We start from the raw sequence: 23,389 nt of genomic DNA on the forward strand, positions 1-23,389 counted from the left end.
GACTGCCAAGGATTTAGTGGGAGTGCTCATGGCTGATAGATGGATTGTGTGTGTTAGAGCATACAGAGATACAGAGAAAGGCGAGCGAGGGCTTGAGAGAGAGTAACGGAGAAGGGAAAAGTTACTTAGCCCAGGGGCTGCTGGGATGGTGCCCGGTGGGGGGGAGTGGGGCAGTTGAGGAGGGCAGGAGGCAGAACGTGGGGCGGAGGGGGGGGGGGAGTATTATTCATGCGACCTGTTAGAGTCAAACAAAACAAAAGGCTGCTTCCTTGGAGGCCCGACGTGGGTTTCCAGGGCTCGACTTGCAGAATGTGGGCGCGTTGGCCGATAGTGCCAGATCCTGCAGCTCAGGCACGGTGGCCAACAAGCAGCAACGACGACCCACTTCTGCTTTCTGCCCACGCTGAGCGAGAGAAATCCCATCTGAAGACAGTGTAAGCGTCAGGGAGCGCCAGTTTGCTCTCCCCCTGCTGTTGCTTGGCTGTTACCAGCCTTATAGCTACCCGGCCAAATTAAAGACATACTGAACATCACTAAAGAAATGGACCGAGTGAATAGTAATCACTGCCTGGGACACTGGCCCAGACGACTGGGTTTTTTTTCTTCTTCTTTTTTCCACAATAGTGACTGTTTTCATTTACAGGCTTTGGGAACTGTGGGAACCTCTAGTGGCCAAAATGTCCTGACTTTGCGATATTGTACAACTGTCACTATGCCCTTTAGCAAGGCACATAACCCTCATCCACCCCAGTGAATCTCCCTATTAGCGCATGGTTGTATGGGGCTAGCCCCTAAATGCAAAAATGTGTAATTTCCTCAATGTAAAGAAGAGTATTGGTGCAAGAGAGCATGCATGGCCCCTTTGCTGGAGAGATTTTTCATTTGTTTGTTTTTAAAGGTACCTGCATAATACTGGTTTGGATACTGACATAATCTCCCCTCTTTTGTCTTTTCCTTCCTCCAGTCTTGGTTCCTCTGACAAGACATGTGTGCAAACCAGCACCTAGAATTCTTTCTTTACAATTGGAAATAGAAACACGGAAAACAGAGAAACCAACCGCAGGATAATTGCCCTCCAACCAGCCCGCCGACCGGCCCTTACAGTATGTCTCACCCACGAATACTAACCAGGCAACGCAAAACCAGGAAATGTCAGCATGACACTTTTAGAGGAACTCTGAACCAGTGGGAAACCCCCCCCACCACCACCCCCACCCCCATGTTAAGGATGGATGGCTAGACGGATGGATGAATGGACGAGAGGAGGGAGGGATAGAGAAGGGAAGATGGACGAGCAGCGGCGAGCAGCAGGCATCTCCTGAAACCGCTGAACCAGCACCGACCTAGCAGCAACACGAGTGTCCTGAGGAGGGGGGAAACAAAAAAACAAAAAAGTCAACATCTCCTACTTCTCAATGAGGATGTGTTGTGCCGTGAAAATGGCTAACACGATCAACAGTCAGGTTTCCACAGAAACACGCATATACAGAACACACAAGTATGGGTCAACGCGAGCATGAACTTAGCTATTTGAGGGAATATCAAATTTTCAAAACACCCGAGTCTGACCAACGTTCAAATATACACCACCTCGATAAAACAACGACACCCATTTTGTTTCCAGTGAAAGCTGCACTCCATGCTACCGTGACGTCTGTCATTGCCCAAAACACACACACACACACACACACACACACACACACACACACACACTGTCCAGCTGACAAATGTTTTTCTCTTTCTGAATGACCATTGACTCTACAAAGCTCCCTTCCTCCTTCCTACTTACTAACCAGACAGACCATGCCAAAATATCTCTTGATAAAGGGTTGCACTACAAGCCGAATCAATTAACACTAATCTTACGATGTGCACTATTTACCTACGAGGCATGGGAGGTAAACCAGGCTTGCCTGTTGTTAGTTTTAAAGCAAAACACCGTGACGTAAGAGGCCCTCACACATGCATGGTCTCATTGTTGAATTTGGTTCAACCAGTTCTTGGCTTCCACCGCTTCATGTCGCCACGCTTAGACCGAGGAAATGAAAACACAAAGGTCATGCAATCTGACCACAATAATATATCCAGTTGGTTTGCAAAAAAACACACATACACACACACACACACGAGTGCACACAAGTGTGCACGCACACACACGATGGCTCAGTTTTGCTGTGTAGATTGTAGAGGCGTTGGTGGTGTTATTGTTCATCATGATTTCAGTATTTACTATGCAGACAGTTCTAGTTCATTCTCTCTGCCCCGTCTCATTATGTGTCTGGTCCGAAAACCTCCCGCCAATACACACATGCACACGCTCACACACACACACACACACACACACACACACACACACACACACACACACACACACACACACACACACACACATACACTGATGAGTATAGTTATCCATCTTCATCATTAGTGACAACTTTCACAACAACAGCCATAAACAGCATCTAGCAGTTTCTGCCTTTGGCCCCCTTTTGTAACGTACGTAGGTTCATGATTTTGTAATCGCTTTTGTCTTATTTCAGTTTATTCCTTTGAATTTGTTCTGTTTTAATTTTTGATTTTGTTCTGTTTGAATTATAGCACCTTATGGAGAAACACATCAGTTAGAAGTGGGGTGTTTTACAACAACATAGGCAGGGTGGGTGGCTGTCCTGGGTCAAATAGTGCTGCAAATATTTTGTTTTTCTGTCAGAATCAGAATACTTCATTCAACCCCGAGGGGGGAATTGGGTATGCCTGTACCCATGCCTATACCTATGCCTGCACAAGTGCCAGATGCATCGGCTCTGCAACATGCACAAGGTTGAGACGATCATGACCTTGAGACCAGTTAAGGCATTTTTTGTTTTTAATAATTGGAAATCTTTTGGTTTAATGGTGTCCAAACAAAAGCTGAAAATGAATTATGTGTGACTACTGTTTGACCCGGGGCCTGCGGGGGGTTTGTTGGTCGCTGGTAATAAAGCTGGGCCAGGTGTGAATAGTCGTAATAGAGAAACAGCACCGCGTTGCTAAGATTGCGGACAACGGGCCTCGAACAGAGAGAGAAAGAGAGCGAGAGAGTTGCTCTTCCTTGTGTCTCCCTAAAGTTTATCCTATTGTTTACACTCCCAGATAGCCCCTGCTCCAAGAGCAGAGCGAGCCAAGCTGCGGAGCAAAATGAAATATGTGACATATCTGTGTGTCTGTGTTAAGGGGAGGAGGGCCCCCCCAGGCTAGTTAAGAGGGGTCAAATGCAAGTGGCCATTTTGGGATAGACTGGATGGGATGAGGAAGAGGACGTTGGTTGATGTGGTAACTAGCTCTCGGCTCCTTTCTTGCCCTCCCCAAACAGCTCTTTTCAGTTAACCATGTGTGAATCAACCAGCCTGTACAGAACAAAACTGCACTCAGAGTGATCGTACCAGCCAACCTTGTAGGAAAAAAAGGTTCCTTCTTTTCAGAAAGAGTCGCAAAGACCGCCACGTTGTTAAGATATCAGCCTACCGCCTGTTGCAATCAACAAATAAATAATTGGGATGGACACATAACTTCCGAGAGCACAGGACACCGCTTCTTACTAAGTCAATCAAGTCAATCAAACAAATCGATCAGTCATCGATCGTACACTCGAACCTATTGACAGTCAATATTGTGACTCCGACATGCAAACACTGCCCCGAGCCAGACTGAATTTTCAAAGGGAAGTCTTTTACATAGACAATCTATACGGAGGCCTTTATGCTTTTAATGATTCTATATTACCCTACCATGACGTCGTACATTTTGAGTTTGATGAAATGACTTTTTTCAGAAGAAAAAAAAAAAGCAAGCAAAAAAGAAAAAAACAACAAAAAAAAAACAAAAAAACAACAACACACCAGATCGGTACAAATTGATTAAAATCACCCAACCAAACCTCACAAAATAACTGGACTGCCCGGCCATGTTCTTCACTGCAGGGAAATGAACATAGTTGGCCGACCAACTGGCAACCATCTCATCAGCTTCATAGAGAGAACTAGCACTGCTGCGTAACTCTTACGATGGCTTAAAGGTGATTTCTTTTCTAATCTATGGAAGTGCCTCTGTATTCCCATTATGCAATTTGTCAAACATGAATTCAGGTTCTTTTTTCTCACATATAAGCTATAGCGAACGGTGAAATTTTATGTCGGGAGAGGAAAACGGCGACAGCTCACTAGATATTTGCAAGCATCTTTATATATAATACACATATATATTTATAGATATATACATTTTTTTTTATTTGCAAGATAAGCTCTGTGGCAGTCTAGTTATTTTTTGAAGCGTGGCGTTCATCGCACAGTCATAGGATGCATCTCGAAAACCGTTGATTTGAGCTGAAGTACCAGTCCCTGATCCCACACCTGTATTAAATAGGGGGGAAAGATAGATAAATAAAAAAAAAGTCCACGGAAAATACAATAGATACATAGATAACAACAGTAATTGATAATGTAGTCGAAGATGGAAAAAAATTAGATTTTGGTTTTTTTTTCTTGTTTTTGTTTTTGTTTTTTGGGGTTTGGATGGGAAGAATTGTTACTGAAACTAAATGATGTATGTTGATTGAGCCATGTGCAATGCCTTGGGTAGAGGAATTGTGTTTGTCTGTTAGAGATTGTTTGAGGGTTTTAAGAGAAAAGAGGGGGAAGACCCTCTCGTTTTTTTTTTTGTTTTTTTTTAAGTCCACATGCTCTGGGACTCTAAATATGTGGGCAGAGAGAAAATAATCCCAGTCTTTGTAAGTTTGGGGCAATTGTTTTAAATTTTCTTTTTCTTTTTTTTTTAGCGCTTTTTTTTTTTTAAGGAAAAAATTCAAGTGTAATGATTTGTTTTCAAAATGTGGGAGGGCTGAAGGAACAATTTTGCAAAACATAAAATATATATCACTATGAAAACTGGTGCTTTCTACAAAAATAAAGTACATTCAAACTATTATACATAAATAATAAACAAAATTAAGTGTTATCATAAAGCAAATTTTAGGAAAACATGCATTATTCTACTTCTCTCTCTTTTTTTTGGTTTTGTATTTACCGAGGGGGGGGAGGGGTTCATTGTATGAAAACGTTGTTGGACAACAAAAGGCATTTTTCCACAACCTTTTACCCCTGCAGAAGAAGAAGAAGCCTCGTCAGGAGAAAACGAGACCACTTTCCCCCGCAGGAGTGGACTTGGATTTTGGGTGGTTAAAGTTGAAATCGCCGCCGGGCCTCCCACGTAAAGCTAAATCCGGACAAGGTTCCAGACCGGGTCAGACTATTTGAACCTGGGGCACATCTCGAGGCAGTCCAACACAAGTCATGACAACATATGGACAAAGACAAGATCTTCCCCGTTTTGGGAGATGCACCTCTTTTGATTAACCATTTCAAAAGTGTTCGCCCAACCGAGAACGACGTTTTAGTTTTGGCAAAGATGGGAAGTGAATTGTGTCTTGTTTTGTTTTTTTGTTTTTTTCTTCTTCTTTTTTTTTTGGGTTTGACTTTTGGTTCTTTTTTTAATTTTCTTCATAGACTACATAGAATTGAATATAGCAAACTACTTTTCCACCCAAACCGTGAGAGGGAATGTATGGCCTCTGTTCGGCACAGAGCGGATGCTGATAAAGTGAACCCGTCCCCCCCCCATCCCCTGCATACCCCCCCACCCCCCCTACTCCCAACCCCACTGTAAATGATTCTAAATATTTGTTTGGTGATGTAGTGTTAGACTCAGAGCATCTTAAAGGTTGTCCCTAAAAAGTGCCTTTTGTTCACAGATTCCATCTTGTAATCCTGAGTGCCCATCTCAAAAAGAAAAACAAAAAAAAGTCCCCTCCTTCATACTTCTATACTCTTCTTCGTTCTCTTCCTCTTCCTCGAGCTTTTACAAGCAGTATACATAGTACTAAAGGAAATTGGTGTGATTTAGTTCCTCTTTTTATTGTTGAATAATTCAGAAAAAAAAACAAAAGAAAAAAAAACACAAAAAAACAAAACAAAAAAAGAAAAAAAGCACCCCCCACCCCCACCCCTCAAAAAAAATCTGTCTTGCTTCTCTTCCTCTGTATCTCGTCTTCTGTCTCTCTTGGACACTGGAGTAGTCTGTAGCCGTGTAACCCCCCTCCCCCTCACCCCATTTCTCCTCTATCCCTTTCTTTGAATGGAGGGGTTGATTAAAAAAAAAAAGAAAAAAAAAAGAATACGCAAAAATGTTTGTCTGAGCAGAATGCAGTTAGCTCACATGTTATTCTTGTCTCTACGCTTCACATTGTATTACCATACCCATGTCTTCTTCAGCTTCTCCATTCAACGGCTAATGTAAGTGAACAAGTTACACCGCTGGGCTCTGGGCTGTGCTGAGGACAGGGGGCTGCAGAGCAAGAGCCTCCCCTGGGGGGCAACAAGTCAATGACAAATCAATATAATCACTGTGGTGGTGGATGGGTGGGGGTGGGGTGGATTTTTTCTTTTCCTTTTTTTTTTTTAGCAATCATAGGAACTTCCCTTTGACCAGGAAAGGGGAGGGGCAAGGGAGATGGCTAGCAGCGTGGGGGGTCGCTAGAATAGGTGGGTTTGTTTGTAATTCTTGTTTTATCTATTTATTTTTTTTATAATTGAATTTGGATTTGTTTTGGATCTGTTTTTCGTTTGTTCTTGCGTTTCTTTACGGCGGCGGCGAGACGCTGCGTTGATATCTTCAATTATGCACCTTTCTAGTGGTTGAGCGAGACCAGCTATTTAGAATAAAAAAGAAGAAAAATGGGGAAAAATGTACCTGAAATGACTCTAAGCACCTTATTAACGGATCGGTTCCAGAACAGGGAGACTGAAAGGCTCGTATTTTTTTTTTTTTTTAGTACAATCATTGAGAACGCAAACACAAAACGTCGCGATATCGTCCTGATGAACACCATGCTGTGGCAGGATGAGGAAAAACTAAATTTAAAGAAGGAAAAATAACAAAGACAAAAGAAAAAGACAGCGATGAGAAGAGACACGTTGACCAAAGCGATGTGGTTCCAAAAGCTGTACAGCTCACTATTCACAAGGCTTTGGCGTCTGACGATTTAAGCACCTTGAAACTCCACCAGCAAAAAAAAAATTAAAAAAAATCGAGTGCAGGCTTGATTATAGGGCCGAATCTTTGTTTCCTGCAAAACAATATGCAACTTTTTCTTTTCTTTCTTCCCTCCTCCTCCTCCTCCTCTCTCTCTCTCTCTCTATCAGGCAAGAGACGTCAGCAGCAGTATTATCAATTCAGCCTCGACGAGTGAACGCGCCAGTTTTTTTGAGAAGCCATAACAGATAAACAGGTTGCACAGAGCGTTTAGCGTGCGTTATGTGTGCGTTGTATTGGGAGGGGTGGGGGGAAGCCCCGCCCTCCCGCGTCCACATTATTTGCCCCGCCCACCTGCACCATTGAGAAAGAGAGACAAGAGCACAGTCTCACCCTGTGCTTGGCCATCCGTGGTTTTATTTTCCTTCGGGTTTGTTTGTTTTTAACACGTTTTGTAGGGCGCTGGGCCTTGTTTAGTGATGTGTAGACCGAGGCCCCCCCGGCTGGCCAAACCCCCCCCCCAACAACCTGGCATGCACCCCCCACCCCCGAACCCGAGAGCGCCCCCTCCTGCCCCTCAGAACAGCGCCCCTTGCTCAGACACACCTCCCAGAGCCCAAGGTGAAATGCATGTGTTAATTACAGTTTCTTTTCCATAATAAGAAAAAAACAGTTTGAAAAGAGCTACACCTTTACTTGATTGAATAAAAGGATGTTCTTGACTGTACCCTTGCCTGTGTCAAATGTTTTTTTATTGTGAGCTTTATTTTATATTTTATTGTGAAGCCACCACGATTGGTGGTTTTCGACTCGTCATGGATCTCGACGACTTAGACTCGACTTGGAAATAAAAACGGGAAGGGACGCGACGCAGCTCAGTCTCAGCTGCCTCCTGACCGGCGACTCATCACCAAATGACTTGAACGATGCCGTCAGCCCAGCGTCACCCAACAGGAATAGCCATTGACGCAATTGGCTGCTGCATTAGCTGCAGCCAATCAGATGAGAGAACGAGCTCTGGGGAAAGCTGTTGCCATGTTGCCAAAATTCATAAATCCTAATCTCGTAGCGATTTCAATGTTTCAATTTTTTTTCAGTATTACGAGGGAAATTACATTTTTTTTTAGGACTCAAAAAATTAAAGTTGAGGACTTTTGATTTGCACTCAACCTGATCAGTTATACTTGTGACTTGGACTCCAGTGTCAAGATTTGAGACTTCCTCCCTCCCTCCTCTGCCTGTCTGCAGCGGCTGAGGTCAGAAAAATAAAATGGCTCCAACAGTTCAGATGAGCTTCTTTGACCGAGCTGCAAGTTTTCCATCATTTCTGGTTGCTCTTAATGGAGAATGATTTTGCTACTTGAACACTGATGGTTCAGAACCACAAGGAAATGTTTTGACCAAACGTCCAAAATTATGTTTTTAGTAGAGCCTATCGCAAGTAACACTACTGCAACTGATCCAAAGAAGTTGGGAACTTTCTTTATACACCTCAAGAGTTAAATACGACCAAATTTAATCCTCTCATCAAATGGAAATGGACGGGCCTACCCGTAAGGTCAGTCATCTTTGTCACAACTCTGGCCCATCACTGTAATAAACATCAGATGTGAGGATAGAGACGGACACATCCGCCCAGATGTTATACATATACAACTCCAGCGACAAAAGGAAGTGAATTCATCACTTCGGGACAATGAAACGCATATTTGGAAGTCCACTCGGTGAGTGATGTGCTTCGTGGTGCTTGTGAAGAAAGAGTCGTAGGCCTCAAAGACTGCTGATATTTAATGTAGCATAGTCTAAGATCATGTTGATGCTGTAGGACACCATCAAAAAAAACTACACACATACAGAATGACAATGGAGACCAACATAACTGAAAGCCACCTTCATGTTTCATCCCCCCATACTTCGTGTATTCATGGACTCACATCGGGCTGAGAAATTTGGTAGTGAAAACAGCAGAATTTAATATAAAAGACCATTGACAAAGTTGTCACGTATCTTGTCCAACAATTTCACAATCGATTACCATCTTCCTCGTTGGTACGTGGTGTGTGAGACGCGTCAGCCTGGTCTGTCTGGAGATAGATGATGGAAATGAAAGGCTGGAGGACCTCGTTACTGCATTTGTTATTTTAGTGCTTCGCATCTAGTTATGCCTTGATAACACAGCATTTAACTCTAATTTGACATTCAACTGCTATGTGACATTTCCTTGTGCGAAAAAAAACCTAAGTAAATAACAGCAGCGGACTACATCAGATCAGCAGAAATTTTATAGTTTAACCTAATTGGGGTGCTATACGGTTGAAGCTTACCAAGTAGTTGTAAGACAGTACAATGAATACCAGTAGGTTCGCAAAAGAAAATAAATCTGAAAGTGGATTTGGACTATTTTGCTATGATTTACAACTCCCATCTAAACTGCCTTGATAGTGCAAGCCCCAATAGTTCACCCTCCATTCGGTTAAACAATAAGAATGATTAAAGGCTAAGAAGAAAAGTCACCTACATTTTGACCTTGGCTTAAAAGAAAGGCAATTTTGGTTCTGGGGGGAAAAAGTTCAGTGTGTGATGGCAGCTGTTGAGATGGAATTGGTCCCTGCTTACTGAGCCATAAGAGCATTCCTGCACTGTACACAGAATGCCCACAAACACGTCCTTCCCTTGACTCTTGCGAATGCCTGTGGATGTCACTAAAAACGGGAAATGCTTTTCCCAGATGTTCGAAACACAGCCAGGGGCCAGGTAACGGTGGCTGTGTTTGCCAAAGTGGCACCGAATGTCAAAATTTTTGAGTTTCCTGCTGACTTGAGTCACTGCTCCACAAATGTCATGACATCATACGAAAGCACGGGGAAACGGTATCAAGGTGTCGTTTATTCTAAACTTTGTCTCTTTGGACCTGTGAGGAGTAAGACAATGAAAGAGGGCAAAAAAAAAAAGGAAACTAAGAAACTAGCAGGCGATGAAGCGGTGACTGTTCATACTGCCTGAAGGACCCAAGATCACTGGTGATAACGTTAAAACACACACAGAGATGACATAAAGCACCGAGCAGAGCCTCCCCTGCACATGGACCAGTTAAGTAAAACACATACGCCTGCACTTATAAACCCACGTGTGTGTGCCTGTACATCATGTAGGAAAAGGTGTGTGTGTGGGGGGGGTGGTTTGTGTTTTCCAACTAATTGCCTCGGAGAACGAGTGATGTATGCACCCCCCTTACTGATGGGGGGGTTCAACTTATGGGCAACTAAGAGACGTACAGTTTCAAGTGTGTGAGCTGCCTTGAATAAATTAAAAGAGCCTCACTAATGGTAACATGGCAACATGGATGTAGATATGAACATGTGGCCATTTAGTATATTCAGTGTTTCATCTCAGTAGACATCTCAGAGACATCTGCCCCTTTAGGATCCAAAGTATCATCTAGCAATTGTTAACACTGACCACAAGCATGTTACTATGCAACATACAGCCGAACAGTTCTCTCAAATCAGGAAATGGCGGAATTTACTTCCGCTTTTCCGAGGTCGGGTCACGGTGGCAGCAAGCTAAGTAGGGCACTCCACACGTCCCTCTCCCCAGCAATGCCCTCCAGCTCCTCCTGGGGGATCCCAAGGCTTTCCCAGGCCAGATTGGACATGTAGTCCCTCCAGTGCATTCTGGGTCTACCCCGGGGTCTCCTGCCAGTTGGCCGTGCCCGGTAAACCTCCAAAAGGAAGGCGCCCAGGAGGCATCCTAATCAGATGCCCGAACCACCTCAAATGGCTCCTTTCGATGCGAGGGAGCAGCGGCTCTACTCCAAGCTCCCTCCGGATGTCCGAGCTCCTCGCCCTATCTCTAAGGCTGAGCCCAGACACCCTACGGAGGAAACTCATTGCAGCCGCTTGTATCCGCGATCTCACCGTTTCGGTCACTACCCAAAGCTCATGACCATAGGTGAGGGTTGGAACGAAGATTGACTGGTAAATTGAGAGCTTTGCCTCCCGGCTCAGCTCCTTCTTCGCCACAACGGTCCGGTACAATGTCCGCATTACTGCTGATGCTGCACCAATCCGCTTGTCAATCTCCCGCTCCATCCTACCCTCACTCGTGAACAAGACCCCGAGATACTTGAACGCCTTCACTTGAGGCCACAATTCAACCCCAACCCGGAGGGAGCAATCCGCCATTTTCCGGTAGAGAACCACGGCCTCAGACTTGGAGGTGCTGACTCTCATCCCAGCCATTTCACACTCAGCTGCAAACTGCCCCAGACTCTACCTCCTCCACGGAGGACGTGTTAGTCGGGTTCAGGAGCTCCTCGAAATGTTCTTTCCACCGCTCGACAACATCCCCAGTCTGGGTCAACAGTTCCCCTCCCCAGCTGAACACAGCCTGAGTCAAGGCCTGCTTCCCCTTCCCTAGTCGCTGGATGGGCTGCCAGAACTTCCTTGAGGCCAACCGAAAGTCCTCCCCCATAGCCTCGCCGAACTCCTCCTACACCCGCGTTTTCGCTTTCGCGATCACCGAAGCAGACCACTGGCCTGTTTTGGGGGGGAAAATAATTTGAAATCCTATCAATGGAAAATAGTAAACATTAATATATTAATATTAAAAAGTTTATGGTTTCAAAATCTTGGAAAAAGTAGGCTGTACGTTGCACGGTAAGATTCTTGTGGGTGCCATCATCACCAAAAGGTTACCAACATACAGAAAATACTTCCTAAAGGGGCAGGCACCTGGGAACGCCACTGTTGGTGTTGGCATGTAATAAGGAAACATTGCTGCAGTCTTTTCAAACACTACAGCAGGACATGTGTGGAGGGTGGGGTGGTGGTTGGTGACGTGAATAGAAAAAAAAACAAGCAGATCCGTCTTTGTCGCCAGTTTAGTTCCCGGTTCTCCCCTGCTGCCCCAATACGCCCAAGCAACATTATCTCACTCACTCACACACACAAAGCATGGCATGGCTAAGTCCATCTCAGCCCCTCCTCATTCTTGGACGTACATAAAGGATGTATACAGGAGGTACACAAACTCAGTAACATACACACCAATTATGTTGTTGAAGTGCAGTGAAGAGAATGTGCGTCCATAAAATCCAGCTACAGCAAAAACAAGCTTAGATATGCAAATCAATTACTTTTTCAGCTTTACTATAATCGCATCCACCTGCGCAGGCTCACAGATGTGATCACCCACACTTGTGCGCATCTGAGCGCGCACACACACACGCGCACACGCACGCACCCATGCAGCCTGATCTCTCATTGAAAAGGTTTCAGCCCCCTTGCTCCCCTCCCTAATGATCCAAAAGCGCACCTAACATCAAATTATAGATCTCCTTCTAAACAAACCCCACACATTCCATTGGAATTCACGTGGATTTCATTATATCTCCACAATTTGAGCCCCCCCCCCACATCTTCCAAAAAAACAAACAAACAATGCAACCGCACTTGTGTGTAACCCCCAACCCCGCCCCAAAACGTAACCCACCCCATCTCCCCTTCCCCTTCCCCAGCCCCCTCCCCCTTGCAAGCTCTCCCCTCTCCCTCCCCTGCCACTGGGCTGAGTTGAGGCTGGTAGATATACAGTATAGTAGGGGTGCAGTCTTTGTGCTGAGCTGAGGAAGGGGAGAGGAGGTGGGAGGGAGGAGGTGGAGGGCAGGACATCTTGGTCTCAGTCATCTTCCAAACCCTGGTTGAGGAGAAAGTTGGCTGCCAGGTTCTCGTTCTTCTCACAGGCAAAGTAAGCCTGAATCACCAGGGCCTCGGGGAAACCCAATGCTTTTAACTGTCCGGGCAACAAGGGTGGTGGGTCAAAGGAAGGAAAAGGAAGTGAGGAAAAAGGAGGGGGAAAAAACAGCTTTAAAACACTCCCGAGAGCCACTGATTTGAAATTTCACTCAATAACATACAACACATTTGATCACACCTGACAAAGTTATGTGTATCAATCATCTGTCACCCGTTGGAATTAGGATGTGGGACTTACCCTCTCGATGGCTTCCTTCTCTTGAGGAGTGACCTGGATGTAGTTGACAGGTGCGCCTTCCTCTCCTGCAGCGCCCAGCTCTCCCACCTCTGGGCCCTCTCCCCCCTCTCCCACCGGCTCATTCAACATCTGGATGAACAATTCCTGGTACTGGCTTATTTGCTGGAGGGGGCAGGGAGAAAATAGGCGAGACATTTCAGAGGATGTGGTTCCATATGTCGTTTCAGTGAGATTTTTGGTCCAAGATTCATGAAGTGACAAATCTGGCCTTTCAAAAAGCCAAGTTTCCTCATGTTACAATAACATCTTCAAAACCATACCTCACGGTGGTCAGGCTCTACAAAAATAGATACTGAAGTAATGACGGCTTAAATTTTGTTTGGATTTCTGCATTGTCTGCATGCAACCAAGGGACAAGCACATGGAAGCAGCACACAAAGATCGAGAGGATGCGTTGGGCAAAGTAATACGGTCAGATTTAAAACGTATACTGCAAGAAACACGTGACAGCCATTTTCTTGACACGTGTGGACACAAAGCAGAATGAGCTTGTGAATTTAGATTTTTGTAACCAAATGTCAGAAATCAAAAAGAAATGCTAGCTGTACTATAACCAGAGGAAAAGAGGGGTTGAGGACAATAAAATGCTACCTCACATCCTCTGTATCTATAAAAAAAAAAGTCGAAAAGCAATTCTACAAATGTTTAGATGAAAAGATAATTACTACTGAACTCGTGATGCCTGGTCAGTATGGGAAGTTATTGCTAGTTAACCGAAAATTGCCAGCCGGTTTCTGCTCTTCAGTTCTGTCTCTCCTCATCAAGCCATTTTTACAAGCTTTTTTAATGTGATTTAGATTTTTTTTCTGTCTTCCATTTTAAAAACATAGAGGACCATAATGAGTGGCATGTAAACTATGAGGAGGAAAAGTTATAAAGTACAATGCTGGTGATGCGCTTGGTTCAGCTGTCTGGTGCAATAAGATGTTATGAAACTGTTTACTGAAGAACGCGCACTGTGTGAGTGATGTGGCTGTCACCTGTAGAAGTTGGGGGTTCTCCCTGCCCAGCTGCTGGAGAAGAGTTGGCAGCAGTGAGGGATTCTGCTGGATAGCCTGTCTCATGTTCAGAAACTGGGGCTGGGTCCGCAGGAACTCCAGCGGGTTCTCTCCTGGTGAGACAAATATAAGAAAAATCACACTTTAAGATACATATAGAAGAACTACCAATTTACATTGCTATATATATATAGCGGGGGGTTTTTTCTCCTGGAAACTGTCAATGGTGTTGATAAAAGTGCTCAACAAATTAGGAGCGGAATATTAAGACAGATGTAGGAAAAATAAAAAGCTACACGGGAAAGAACATAACATATTAACTGCTATGTTCTTTCCTGGGTAGCTTTATTTACAGCTGATGATTGCTTATGGCATGAAACAGGCGTGTACTGTCTATTAAAGAATTTACTTGAATCACTGGATTATTTTGCTCCTTATTTGTTGAGCACTTTTCCTGTCATTGAGTGTTTATTTTAACAAAGTTATATATATATATATATATTATAAAATCCAGTGAGTCAAGTCAATTCTTTAAGTCAAGTCAAGTCAATTTTATTTGTATAGCCCAATATCACAAATTACAAATTTGCCTCAGTTGGCTTAACAGCAACACAACATCCTGTCCTTAGACCCTCTCATCGGATAAGGAACAACTCCCCCCCAAAAAAAAAAAACCTTTAACAGGGAGAAAAAATAGGAAGAAACCTCAGGGAGAGCAACGGAAAAGGGATCTCTCTCCCAAGAAGGCCAATGTGCAATGGATGTTGTGTTTACACAATTTACAAAATACGACATTGAAAGAGGATAAACAGAATTATAATGGACTTTTAAAAATAATGAATGAAATTAATGTGCAGGATGCCAAGCCGTGTCCAGACGCAACCGGACACCACCGGAACAGTCCAGGACCCAAGCCACGCGACCAGCATCATCATGTAAAAAAAAAAAATTGGATTTATAAGATATATAAAAAGAAAATGTCATGAGGGGAATGCCAGGCAGCGTCCAAGTGGCGACCACCATCACCAGGGAGACCTGGGAGGAGAACCGACTGCACGTGCACACAAGGGAGACTCACATGACACCATTCACACACAGAAAAAGAGAAAGGAGAAGAGATCATTGAGAGAGAGAGAAAAGACATGTGAGAGAAGAGAACAGTTTGCAATAGTCATTAGCCATAATCAATTAAGTCATCGATTAGTCATAATCTATACGCTATAATCTCGTGGGCAGAACAGTGGTTGGTAAATTCGTTGAGACGGAAAACCGACCTGCCATGCAGTACAGGTTGTGAAACACTCAACTTAAAGGCAATTAATTGTAAGCTAAGGCAAAAAGATGAGTTTTAAGTTTGGATTTAAAGGACTCAACAGACTGATTGATGGCATCAGGCAGGTTATTCCACAACAACGGAGCCTGATAGGAAAAGGCCCTGCCACCAGCTGACTTCTTTTTAACTTTGGGTACACACAGGAACCTAGTATTTTGAGAGCGAAGAGCTCGAGATGGAATGTATGGTTTAAGGCAATCAGACAGGTAAGATGGGGCAAACCCAATTAGGATTTTATACGTCAGCAGAAGCACCTTGTATTCTGATCTAACATGGATAGGAAGCCAATAAAGGGAGGCAAGAATTGGTGTAATATGGTCAAATTTCCTAGATTTAGTTAGGATTCTAGCAACAGCATTCTGAACCATCTGAAAACTTTTAGTACTAGAATGTGGCAGACCTGAAAACAGAACATTACAGTAATCAAGTCTGGATGAAACAAATGCATGTATTAAGAGTCTCTGCGTCAGCACCGCAGACTGGCAATTCCAGAGCCCTCCCATCACCACTTACTCAACAAGAGTGGGATAGATGAGATTGGTAGGGTCACAGCGCCTAGGAGTGACCCAATGTCTATGCCAGCCCTGGGAAGAGGAAAGGACAGGAATGCGAAGGAAACACAGCCTATACTAGGTACACAAAATACAGATGGCTGACCGGATCTAAAAAGAGCAGTCCTTGCCTGACGAAATCTAGGCTTGACGAAGTCTTGGCTTGAAAAAGTATCATCAGCATAGCAATAGAAATTTATTCCAACTGTATATAATTTGGCCAAGAGGTGAACTATAAAGAGGGAAAAATAGAGGGCCAAGAAATTAGCCCTGAGGCACACCATATTTAACGTCAGAGAATTTTGATATAATATCACTAAAGCAGACACAACATTTTCTTCCAGATAAGTAGGACTTAAGCCAAGAGAGAGCTAAACCAGAGACACCAAAATTACAATTTAATCTGTCTAATAGTATACAGTGATCAATGGTGTCAAAGGCTGCACTGAGTTCCAGTAGCAGAAGCACAGAAGTGGAATCACGAGTCCATAGCTGGTAGAAGATCGTTCACCACTCTGGTCAGAGCAGTTTCAGTGGAGTGACAGGGCCTGAAAGCCCATTGAAAAGGTTCATATAGACTGTTTTCTTCTATATGGGTTGAAAGTTGTTGATAAAACAAGTTGTTGAAAGAATTTACTTGACTCAGTGGATTATTTTGCTCCTTATTTGTTGAGCACTTTCCCTACCGTTGAGTGTTTCTTTAAAAAAGTTTTATAAATATTATTTTTTTCAAGTAAATTCTTTATTCTGGGGGGGGTCCCAATTTTTCTCCCCAATTGTACTTGGCCAATTACAACACTCTTAGCCACATCTGGCTTCCCACCTGTAGACAGCCAATTGTGTCTGTAGGGATGCCTGACCAAGCCGGAGGTAACATGGGGATTCGAACCGGTAATCCCTGTGTTGGTAGGCAACGGAATAGACCACTACGCCACCTGGACGCCCCCATATTCAAGTATTCTTTATGAGACGGTATAAGCTTGTTTCATGCCATAAGCAATCATTGCTTATGATAATCACGCCATAATGAGATGGTACAAGCCTGTTTCATGAATTTACTTGACTCACTGGATTATTTTGCTCCTTATTTGTTGAGCACTTTCCCTACCGTTGAGTATTCTTTTAACCAAGTTTTATATATATATATATATATATATATATATATATATATATATATATATACACACACACACACACACATATATATATATGTACACACCTGAGTAAATGTTAAGGGTGTCGCAACATTCAGATCTTTACCATAATCTTGAATTTCTAAAACAAACAGTAATATCATGCAATCTAGCCACATCTTAATGACTTGCATGCCTTACCTTCTGCTAGAGATGGGGCGTCTGTGCGTCCAGAAGCGGGAGCTTGCACAGGGGGATTAGTCTCCTGGACTGGACTACTGGGGATACCCTGGAAACACAACAATACAACTGTCACACACAAAACGAAAAACCTAACCCCTGGATGCTGACAGTTGACACAGCCAGAGTAAACCCTAGACCTGAGATCCAATGGGTAACTGAGTACACTTAAAATTTGATAAAAGGGGGGGGAGCACTTGATTCAACTCAATCAAGAGGGCTTTGTTCACCATGAACAAAATTATTTTCATAGGGGTGTGAAAATAGGAATTGTTATAGCTGCACAGGATGTTTTTCTTCTTGGGGAGGCTTTCTTCTCTCCTAGCTGTATGACATCCCCTCAGTGCAACAGTGTCATGAGTAAAGGCGCACTTTAAGAAGAAAAAACATCGACTGATGTCACTGATGCTGTTCATCGCTCAGGTCATATTACACTGTACGAATACAGTGGCTTGAGGCATGTTGTTAGGCAGTGTGTGTGTATTCATAGGTATAAAGTTACTGAGGGACAGCAGGGGGGACTTGCTCTCTACAAGGCACAGTGTTAATGTCACTTTGCTTCATTTAAGACCTGGTGCGCCATTTTGTTTGGTGTCACTCACAGTGAGGAGGTACTCCACAGCTCTATGGGGGTTATTGAAGCTGGCTCGTAGAGCAGCTACCACCCTCTCCCTCTCATAGCCCATAGACATGATTTCTGTCAGCATGGCCTCGTACTCTGCTCCCGTCACTGGACACACATACATGAAGAGACAAATTGCACATGTTGGACATTTTACATATTTGCTTGCCAAATTCCATGACATTTCTACAATTGTCAGGTGACAGTGTTCAGAAGCTGACTTTTATCTGAAACCGTTTATTCACAAAGTTCCAAATATCTTCTCCAAAACTTGTTACAAATTGTAACACTGTCCATTACTATTTTAGGACAGTAGGACAATAATTTCCATGACATTACCAGATTTTCAGTGAGTATAGGAACACTATTTAGACTTAAATCATCAGTGAAAGATCCAAATGTATGCATTTATCAGAAAATAACAAATAGGCATGGAAGGAGTGAGTTCCATCTTTCACACTAGCAGGGGCCAACAGTACTAGTCCAAAAAGTTACACAGTAGCTACTTAAAAAAAAAAGGCTTCATGCCATGTAGTCTCTACACTTAACACAGTTTTGTTGACCAACTGCTTGTTTTGCCCACACACTAAATAAAGACAAAATTCATATGTTGCTTCAAAGCCAAAAAAATCTCTGGCATAGCGTGTACTTACCGTAGAATTTAAAGACGAAATGTATCTCCCTGTCACCAATTTAGTGACTGTTAAAACTCAAGTAGGTCCCATTATAGACACCTGTTGTTTAGTTTATTACTGTTTTACACCCCAACAAAGCAGTCAGCTCAGACCACTTTGAGAGACCATTTCAACTACTCCTTCTCTAGTTGGATTCGCAAGCCTACAAACTCCAAAAGATATCCAAATGTCAAGTAAAGGTCTATCCATCACTTACCCAGTGCTGAGGAAGCATCAACACCCTGACTCCCACCACTGAAATTACAGGAGAAACACCAATATGGAGGTAAGTACAATATCAGATATCATGCTGAGTGATTCTATGATTACAAAGCGAATAGACTATGATGAGTCTAACAAAATATGACTGAAAAAGCATTAAGGAACAAAACCATATTGTCATCTGTTGTCTATTATTTCATATTACATTTTAGATTACCTACAGCTCTTAACAAAATAAACTCAAACATAAGAAAATGTTACATCTCGCAACATTTTTGCTGTCTCGAGATTTGTTTATCTAACTGTTAATTAGAATTAATTCTACCAATGAGGTCTACATTTCATTTGCTTTCAGATATTTCTTGTTGAGCCCCTCCCACATTAGATTCTACCTGACAGGTTGAAGTGCTTCTGTGTCTGTAGGACTGGGCTCCTCTTTTACCTCCTCGGGGGGAATGGGGGCAGCTTTTGGGGTTGGGGTTGGGGTTGGGGCTGGGGCTGGGGCTGGGGCTGGGGCAGCTGTTGAGGTGGAGCCAGAGTCCTGGACTGGGGGCTTAGACGCCACTGACGGTGGAGGCGAGGCAGCAGCTGCTGGCTTAGTCTTCCGTCATATTGAAAAGAAAAGTTGTTAGCCTACTAACCCCTTGTACCTGTAAGGCCTAAATCAGCAAAATTGGCATGATTACTTTAAGTTCTTAAGTAACTGATAAATAAACTTCAGAGATTCCCATTAACCAGCTGTTATGTCTCTTGCTCCCACAGTGAAGCCATCCAATACTACCCAACGTCAGTTATGAACATGAGAAAAAGCTCTTACCTTAGACACCATAACTACAACAAAATTTTTCTCATCAATTTTGTAGTCCTTAATGGGTGTATCATCTTGCAGGATCTTGCCAGCATATATCAACTTCTGCCCAGATACAGGAAAGTTGTCTTTTCCCCTTTCAGCTTCTATCTTCTCCTTCAAGGCTTTCACCTGTTGGGGAACAAAGTTCAAATTTGTTTACATCTAAACACATCCTAGTTCTCCCCTAAAGTAATAACAGACATCAGTGGTCTATATCAGACAGCAAAATGGCAATCTCCTTTTGGTGTTTGGCTATATCAAGTCACTGGATACCGTCAACCCATTCATTGCTCGTCCATTTTGAGATCACAACCTTGCTAAACCGTTACAATGAGATCTATATCAGAATGAGCAAATATCATCACGGAATGCTTGCAACAAGGCTAGCATGTATGGTGTACACACAATGGTTTTCTTCACATAGGGAATGCCTTTTAACTTATAAAACTAAAACAAGAGTTTATCCGTGTATCATCATATGCGGGTATCAGCAGTTGGCGTTAGAAAATGATAAAATAACGCTGATGTTACGCAGGTCGTTAATATGTATAAACTGCCTACTCGACTTCAGCTAGCACATTTAAGTAGCATTAACGTTAGTTGCTAATCGGATGTTAGCATTGACATTAGCGATCAACTGCGAGCATCGTGTATACGCATGGAGCTACTTTATTGTTAAACATTCTAATAGTCTTAGTGTGAGCAAGCCAATTACAACAAGCATTTGGAAAAGTTGTGAATTTGTTAGCAAGTTATATGACTTTGTTAGCATGTTGTTCATATAAATGGCTAGCATTACCATTAGCTAACGCTAGCTTGCGTTTTATAGGTTGTGTTATCGTGTTCGCGACCCGTTTACATGTGGGCGCCAAGCTATCATCAGTGGTGATGTCTCCGACCAAGAATACGAAACGCCTTTTATTGACCATAATGGATAAATATGAAGCCCCAAATTTCGCAAAGAAAAACAAAAAAGAGGCGTACAGTTGGTAGCGTTTGCGTTAGCCAAACTTAGCTAGCGGCTACTCACCGTTTGCTCGGGGTCTATCTCAATCTGAATAGTCTGCTGTTGCAGTGTTTTTAGCGTGATCTGCATGGTGGTGGTTGCTGACGCCGAACTCCTAATGTTTCGATTACAGAAAAACGTGATTCAGATTCAGTTTAGTTTGCTATTAAGGCTTGAGTTTTCGGCAAGATAATATCGAGTATCCGCGAAGTGTGCGTATCCATGAGCACTCAGCAATTCGCCATCTTTGGTGACAAGTTGGTGGTGATGCAGTGAGACGGGCTCCGATTGAGCGAACGGGTCTGCTGCCGTAATCCATGAACCATATATAATGCAAATGTATCGATCATGCCGCAAGAGGTCGGAGAGAGTTTTTCCGGATGTGCTGGAGATCTATACGAGTAAACACCGCAGTTTACCACTGGGTTGTTTATGATGTCCGTGAATCCCTCATGACAGTACGATGACCTGATCAGGCACAAAATAGCCAATCTACAATTAGGCCACTTATATTATCACACATATCATATTATCACACATCATATGTTTATATGTGATGAAGATGCGGTGGTTTTAAGTGGGGATGTCCTTTTTGAAATGTCATATAGCTCCGGTTTAGACGAATGAACGTTTGATAACCAATGATTGTGACTTAAAAATGATTTTGAGTCCTGATTGAGTCCAAGAGCCATCAAGAATATGAAATCCTCAGGGCGCTCATATCTTTGTGATCTTATGGCTTTAGTCTGCCTCACCTGGTAACACAATATCTCCTTTAGTGGTCGTCACACACACATTCTCTCTCTCTCTCTCTCTCTCTCTCTCTCTCTCTCTCTCTATATATATATATATATATGTAAAATAAAAAATTTGCATTTCCTGTCACGGCCCTTATTTCTCCTTGGTTTCGGTTTCCAATGCAGTGACATTCTCACATTCTCATGCAAAATATGAACACTTTCTGTTGGCCTCAGTGTCTGCATTTTGTTATTCAATTTTTGTATTTTTCTTCAACTCTTTCCAATTTTGCTTTCTTTGGATAAAATATACTGATCTCCTCATTCCCAAGTCATTAAGATCTTCAAGATGTCCTGTGCTTGTCAAGCACCATTTCAGCCAATAGTGTTTAATGCCAACATTGACCAGGTTGCGTATCTCTGGTCACAAAGACCTACTTTTTTTTAAATCCAGAAAACCTTAACTGAAATCGATTGTTCCAATATAATCAAAGAAGGCAAAGTAGCGCCAGATTGTATTATGTCATTCTTGGACAGAAGGTCATATTTTTTTCCTACAAGAACTGTACCAAAAGGTGAGTGGAGTGAAGTACGCTCTTCATCACAAAGCTTGAGATTCTGAATTCAAGATGCGGTTAAAGGCTCTGTCTATTGCTTGAAAAGTTATTTTATCTTTCCCCCATTCCTTGGCCTGTGATGTCAAACATAATAGATCAGCTAAGCTTGAACTGGAAACAGTATAGGGTAACAGTGTCCCTATTCGTCAAGATAATTTTATACGGACTAAGAGTACATTTTATGATTTGGCTGTGGTTGCAGCACTACCATAGGCCAATATAAAGTTAATTTGGTAATGTAACATTTGAGACTTACCAGGTCTGTCTTCTTGGATACACAGCGTTTTTTTTTCTGGATTATAGATAATACTTTCCAGTTAGTGTTTATATTGGAAATTCATATACAACGGAAATATATTCAAAAGCCACGTTTTGTTGTAATAACAGCTACAGTATATTGGTATAAAAAGTATTTTGGGATGAGTATCTACAAGCTTTGCACGCTGTTTGGGAGTAATTTTTGCAAATTCTGCATATTTACTCCAAGCTGTTCAGGCTGGCTGCATCACACTTATGGACAACCATTTTCAAGTGGTGGGACTGAGATCAGGACGGCAAGACATCCACTCCTCTGTTCTCGGGCCTCTCCAGTGTTGCTTTGGCCTTGCGTTTGCTATCATTGTCCTGCGGAAAGTGTCTTACTTCCCCAAGTTTCAGGGTTGTTTTTTTTTTTTTTGCAGACTGAAGTAGGGCTTCTTGAACTATTTCCAGTGTTCCTTCGTTTTTAACAAGATGTTGGGATGCTTTTCATCTTGCTGATGAAAGCCATCCTGACAGCACATCGCTGCCACCACCATACCTCATTGCAGGGATGGAATGGGCTGTGTTAGTTTTGTGCCACTTGTAGCCAAGTCCAAGTCAAGTCGGTGTCTATCGTGCCAAATTACGATCACATATAAGGAATGTGACTTGGTACTTTGCTCTCAGTTACACATAACATATACACATGTATGCAGCAAGATGGAAAAAATGTAGATTAAGAAGGAGTTATGTATAAGGTTAGCTATCAAAAGCTAAATGTAAGTATGAAATGTAGAAATATAAGCATGAGCCTTTGAGCTTCAGCCAGAATGATCTATCTTGGTTTCATCTGACCACAAAACGTATTCCCATATCTTATTTGGTTCAGTCTCATCTTTTCTAGCCAACTCCAGACATGCTTTCAGATGATTTGCTTTGAGTAATAGCTTCTTTGTTGCCAAGCTTTCCTGCAGGCCAATTTTATGCAGTTTTTCATGTTGACTTGTGCACCTTTACTTCACTCTCAAACCCTAAACTCTGCAGCTCTGT

The 23,389-nt window shown here is 42.9% G+C and overlaps 2 protein-coding genes across 9 annotated transcripts in view; one reads left to right on the top strand and one right to left on the bottom strand.

The window, feature by feature from the left end:
* The window catches only part of nfixb (nuclear factor I/Xb), an 83,043-nt gene extending 75,257 nt beyond the window's left edge, over window positions 1-7,786 (top strand). For all 8 annotated transcript variants that reach the window (XM_056288777.1, XM_056288767.1, XM_056288773.1 and 5 more), the window contains one exon: window positions 965-7,786. In XM_056288777.1, coding sequence (XP_056144752.1) covers window positions 965-979 — 15 coding nt within the window. In that variant the 3' untranslated portion in view covers window positions 980-7,786. The remainder of the gene's footprint in view (window positions 1-964) is intronic.
* Window positions 7,787-12,588: 4,802 nt separating this feature from the next.
* Window positions 12,589-21,007, bottom strand: rad23aa (RAD23 homolog A, nucleotide excision repair protein a). The gene is made up of 9 exons (XM_056288131.1): window positions 20,770-21,007; window positions 19,707-19,868; window positions 19,282-19,490; window positions 18,885-18,922; window positions 17,974-18,101; window positions 17,333-17,420; window positions 14,097-14,227; window positions 13,057-13,218; window positions 12,589-12,855 (listed from the first exon to the last, which is right to left on the bottom strand). The coding sequence occupies exons 1-9, from the start codon at window positions 20,833-20,835 to the stop codon at window positions 12,742-12,744; spliced, it is 1,098 nt and encodes a 365-aa protein (XP_056144106.1). The 5' UTR covers window positions 20,836-21,007; the 3' UTR covers window positions 12,589-12,741.
* Window positions 21,008-23,389: the final 2,382 nt, after the last annotated feature.

The sequence above is a fragment of the Lampris incognitus genome, chromosome 10 (genome assembly GCF_029633865.1).
Source record: "Lampris incognitus isolate fLamInc1 chromosome 10, fLamInc1.hap2, whole genome shotgun sequence".
NCBI classification, from domain to species: Eukaryota; Metazoa; Chordata; class Actinopteri; order Lampriformes; family Lampridae; genus Lampris; species Lampris incognitus.

What these genes read in the sequence shown, in the direction of transcription:
- rad23aa (XM_056288131.1), bottom strand. Translation starts at nt 20,835, where the DNA reads ATGCAGATCACGCTAAAAACACTGCAACAGCAGACTATTCAGATTGAG. An exon ending in TTGTAGTTATGGTGTCTAAG is followed by an intron (nt 19,491 to 19,706) that starts GTAAGAGCTTTT and finishes ATATGACGGAAG; the next exon opens with ACTAAGCCAGCAGCTGCTGC. An exon ending in TGATGCTTCCTCAGCACTGG is followed by an intron (nt 18,102 to 18,884) that starts GTAAGTGATGGA and finishes ATGTGTGTCCAG; the next exon opens with TGACGGGAGCAGAGTACGAG.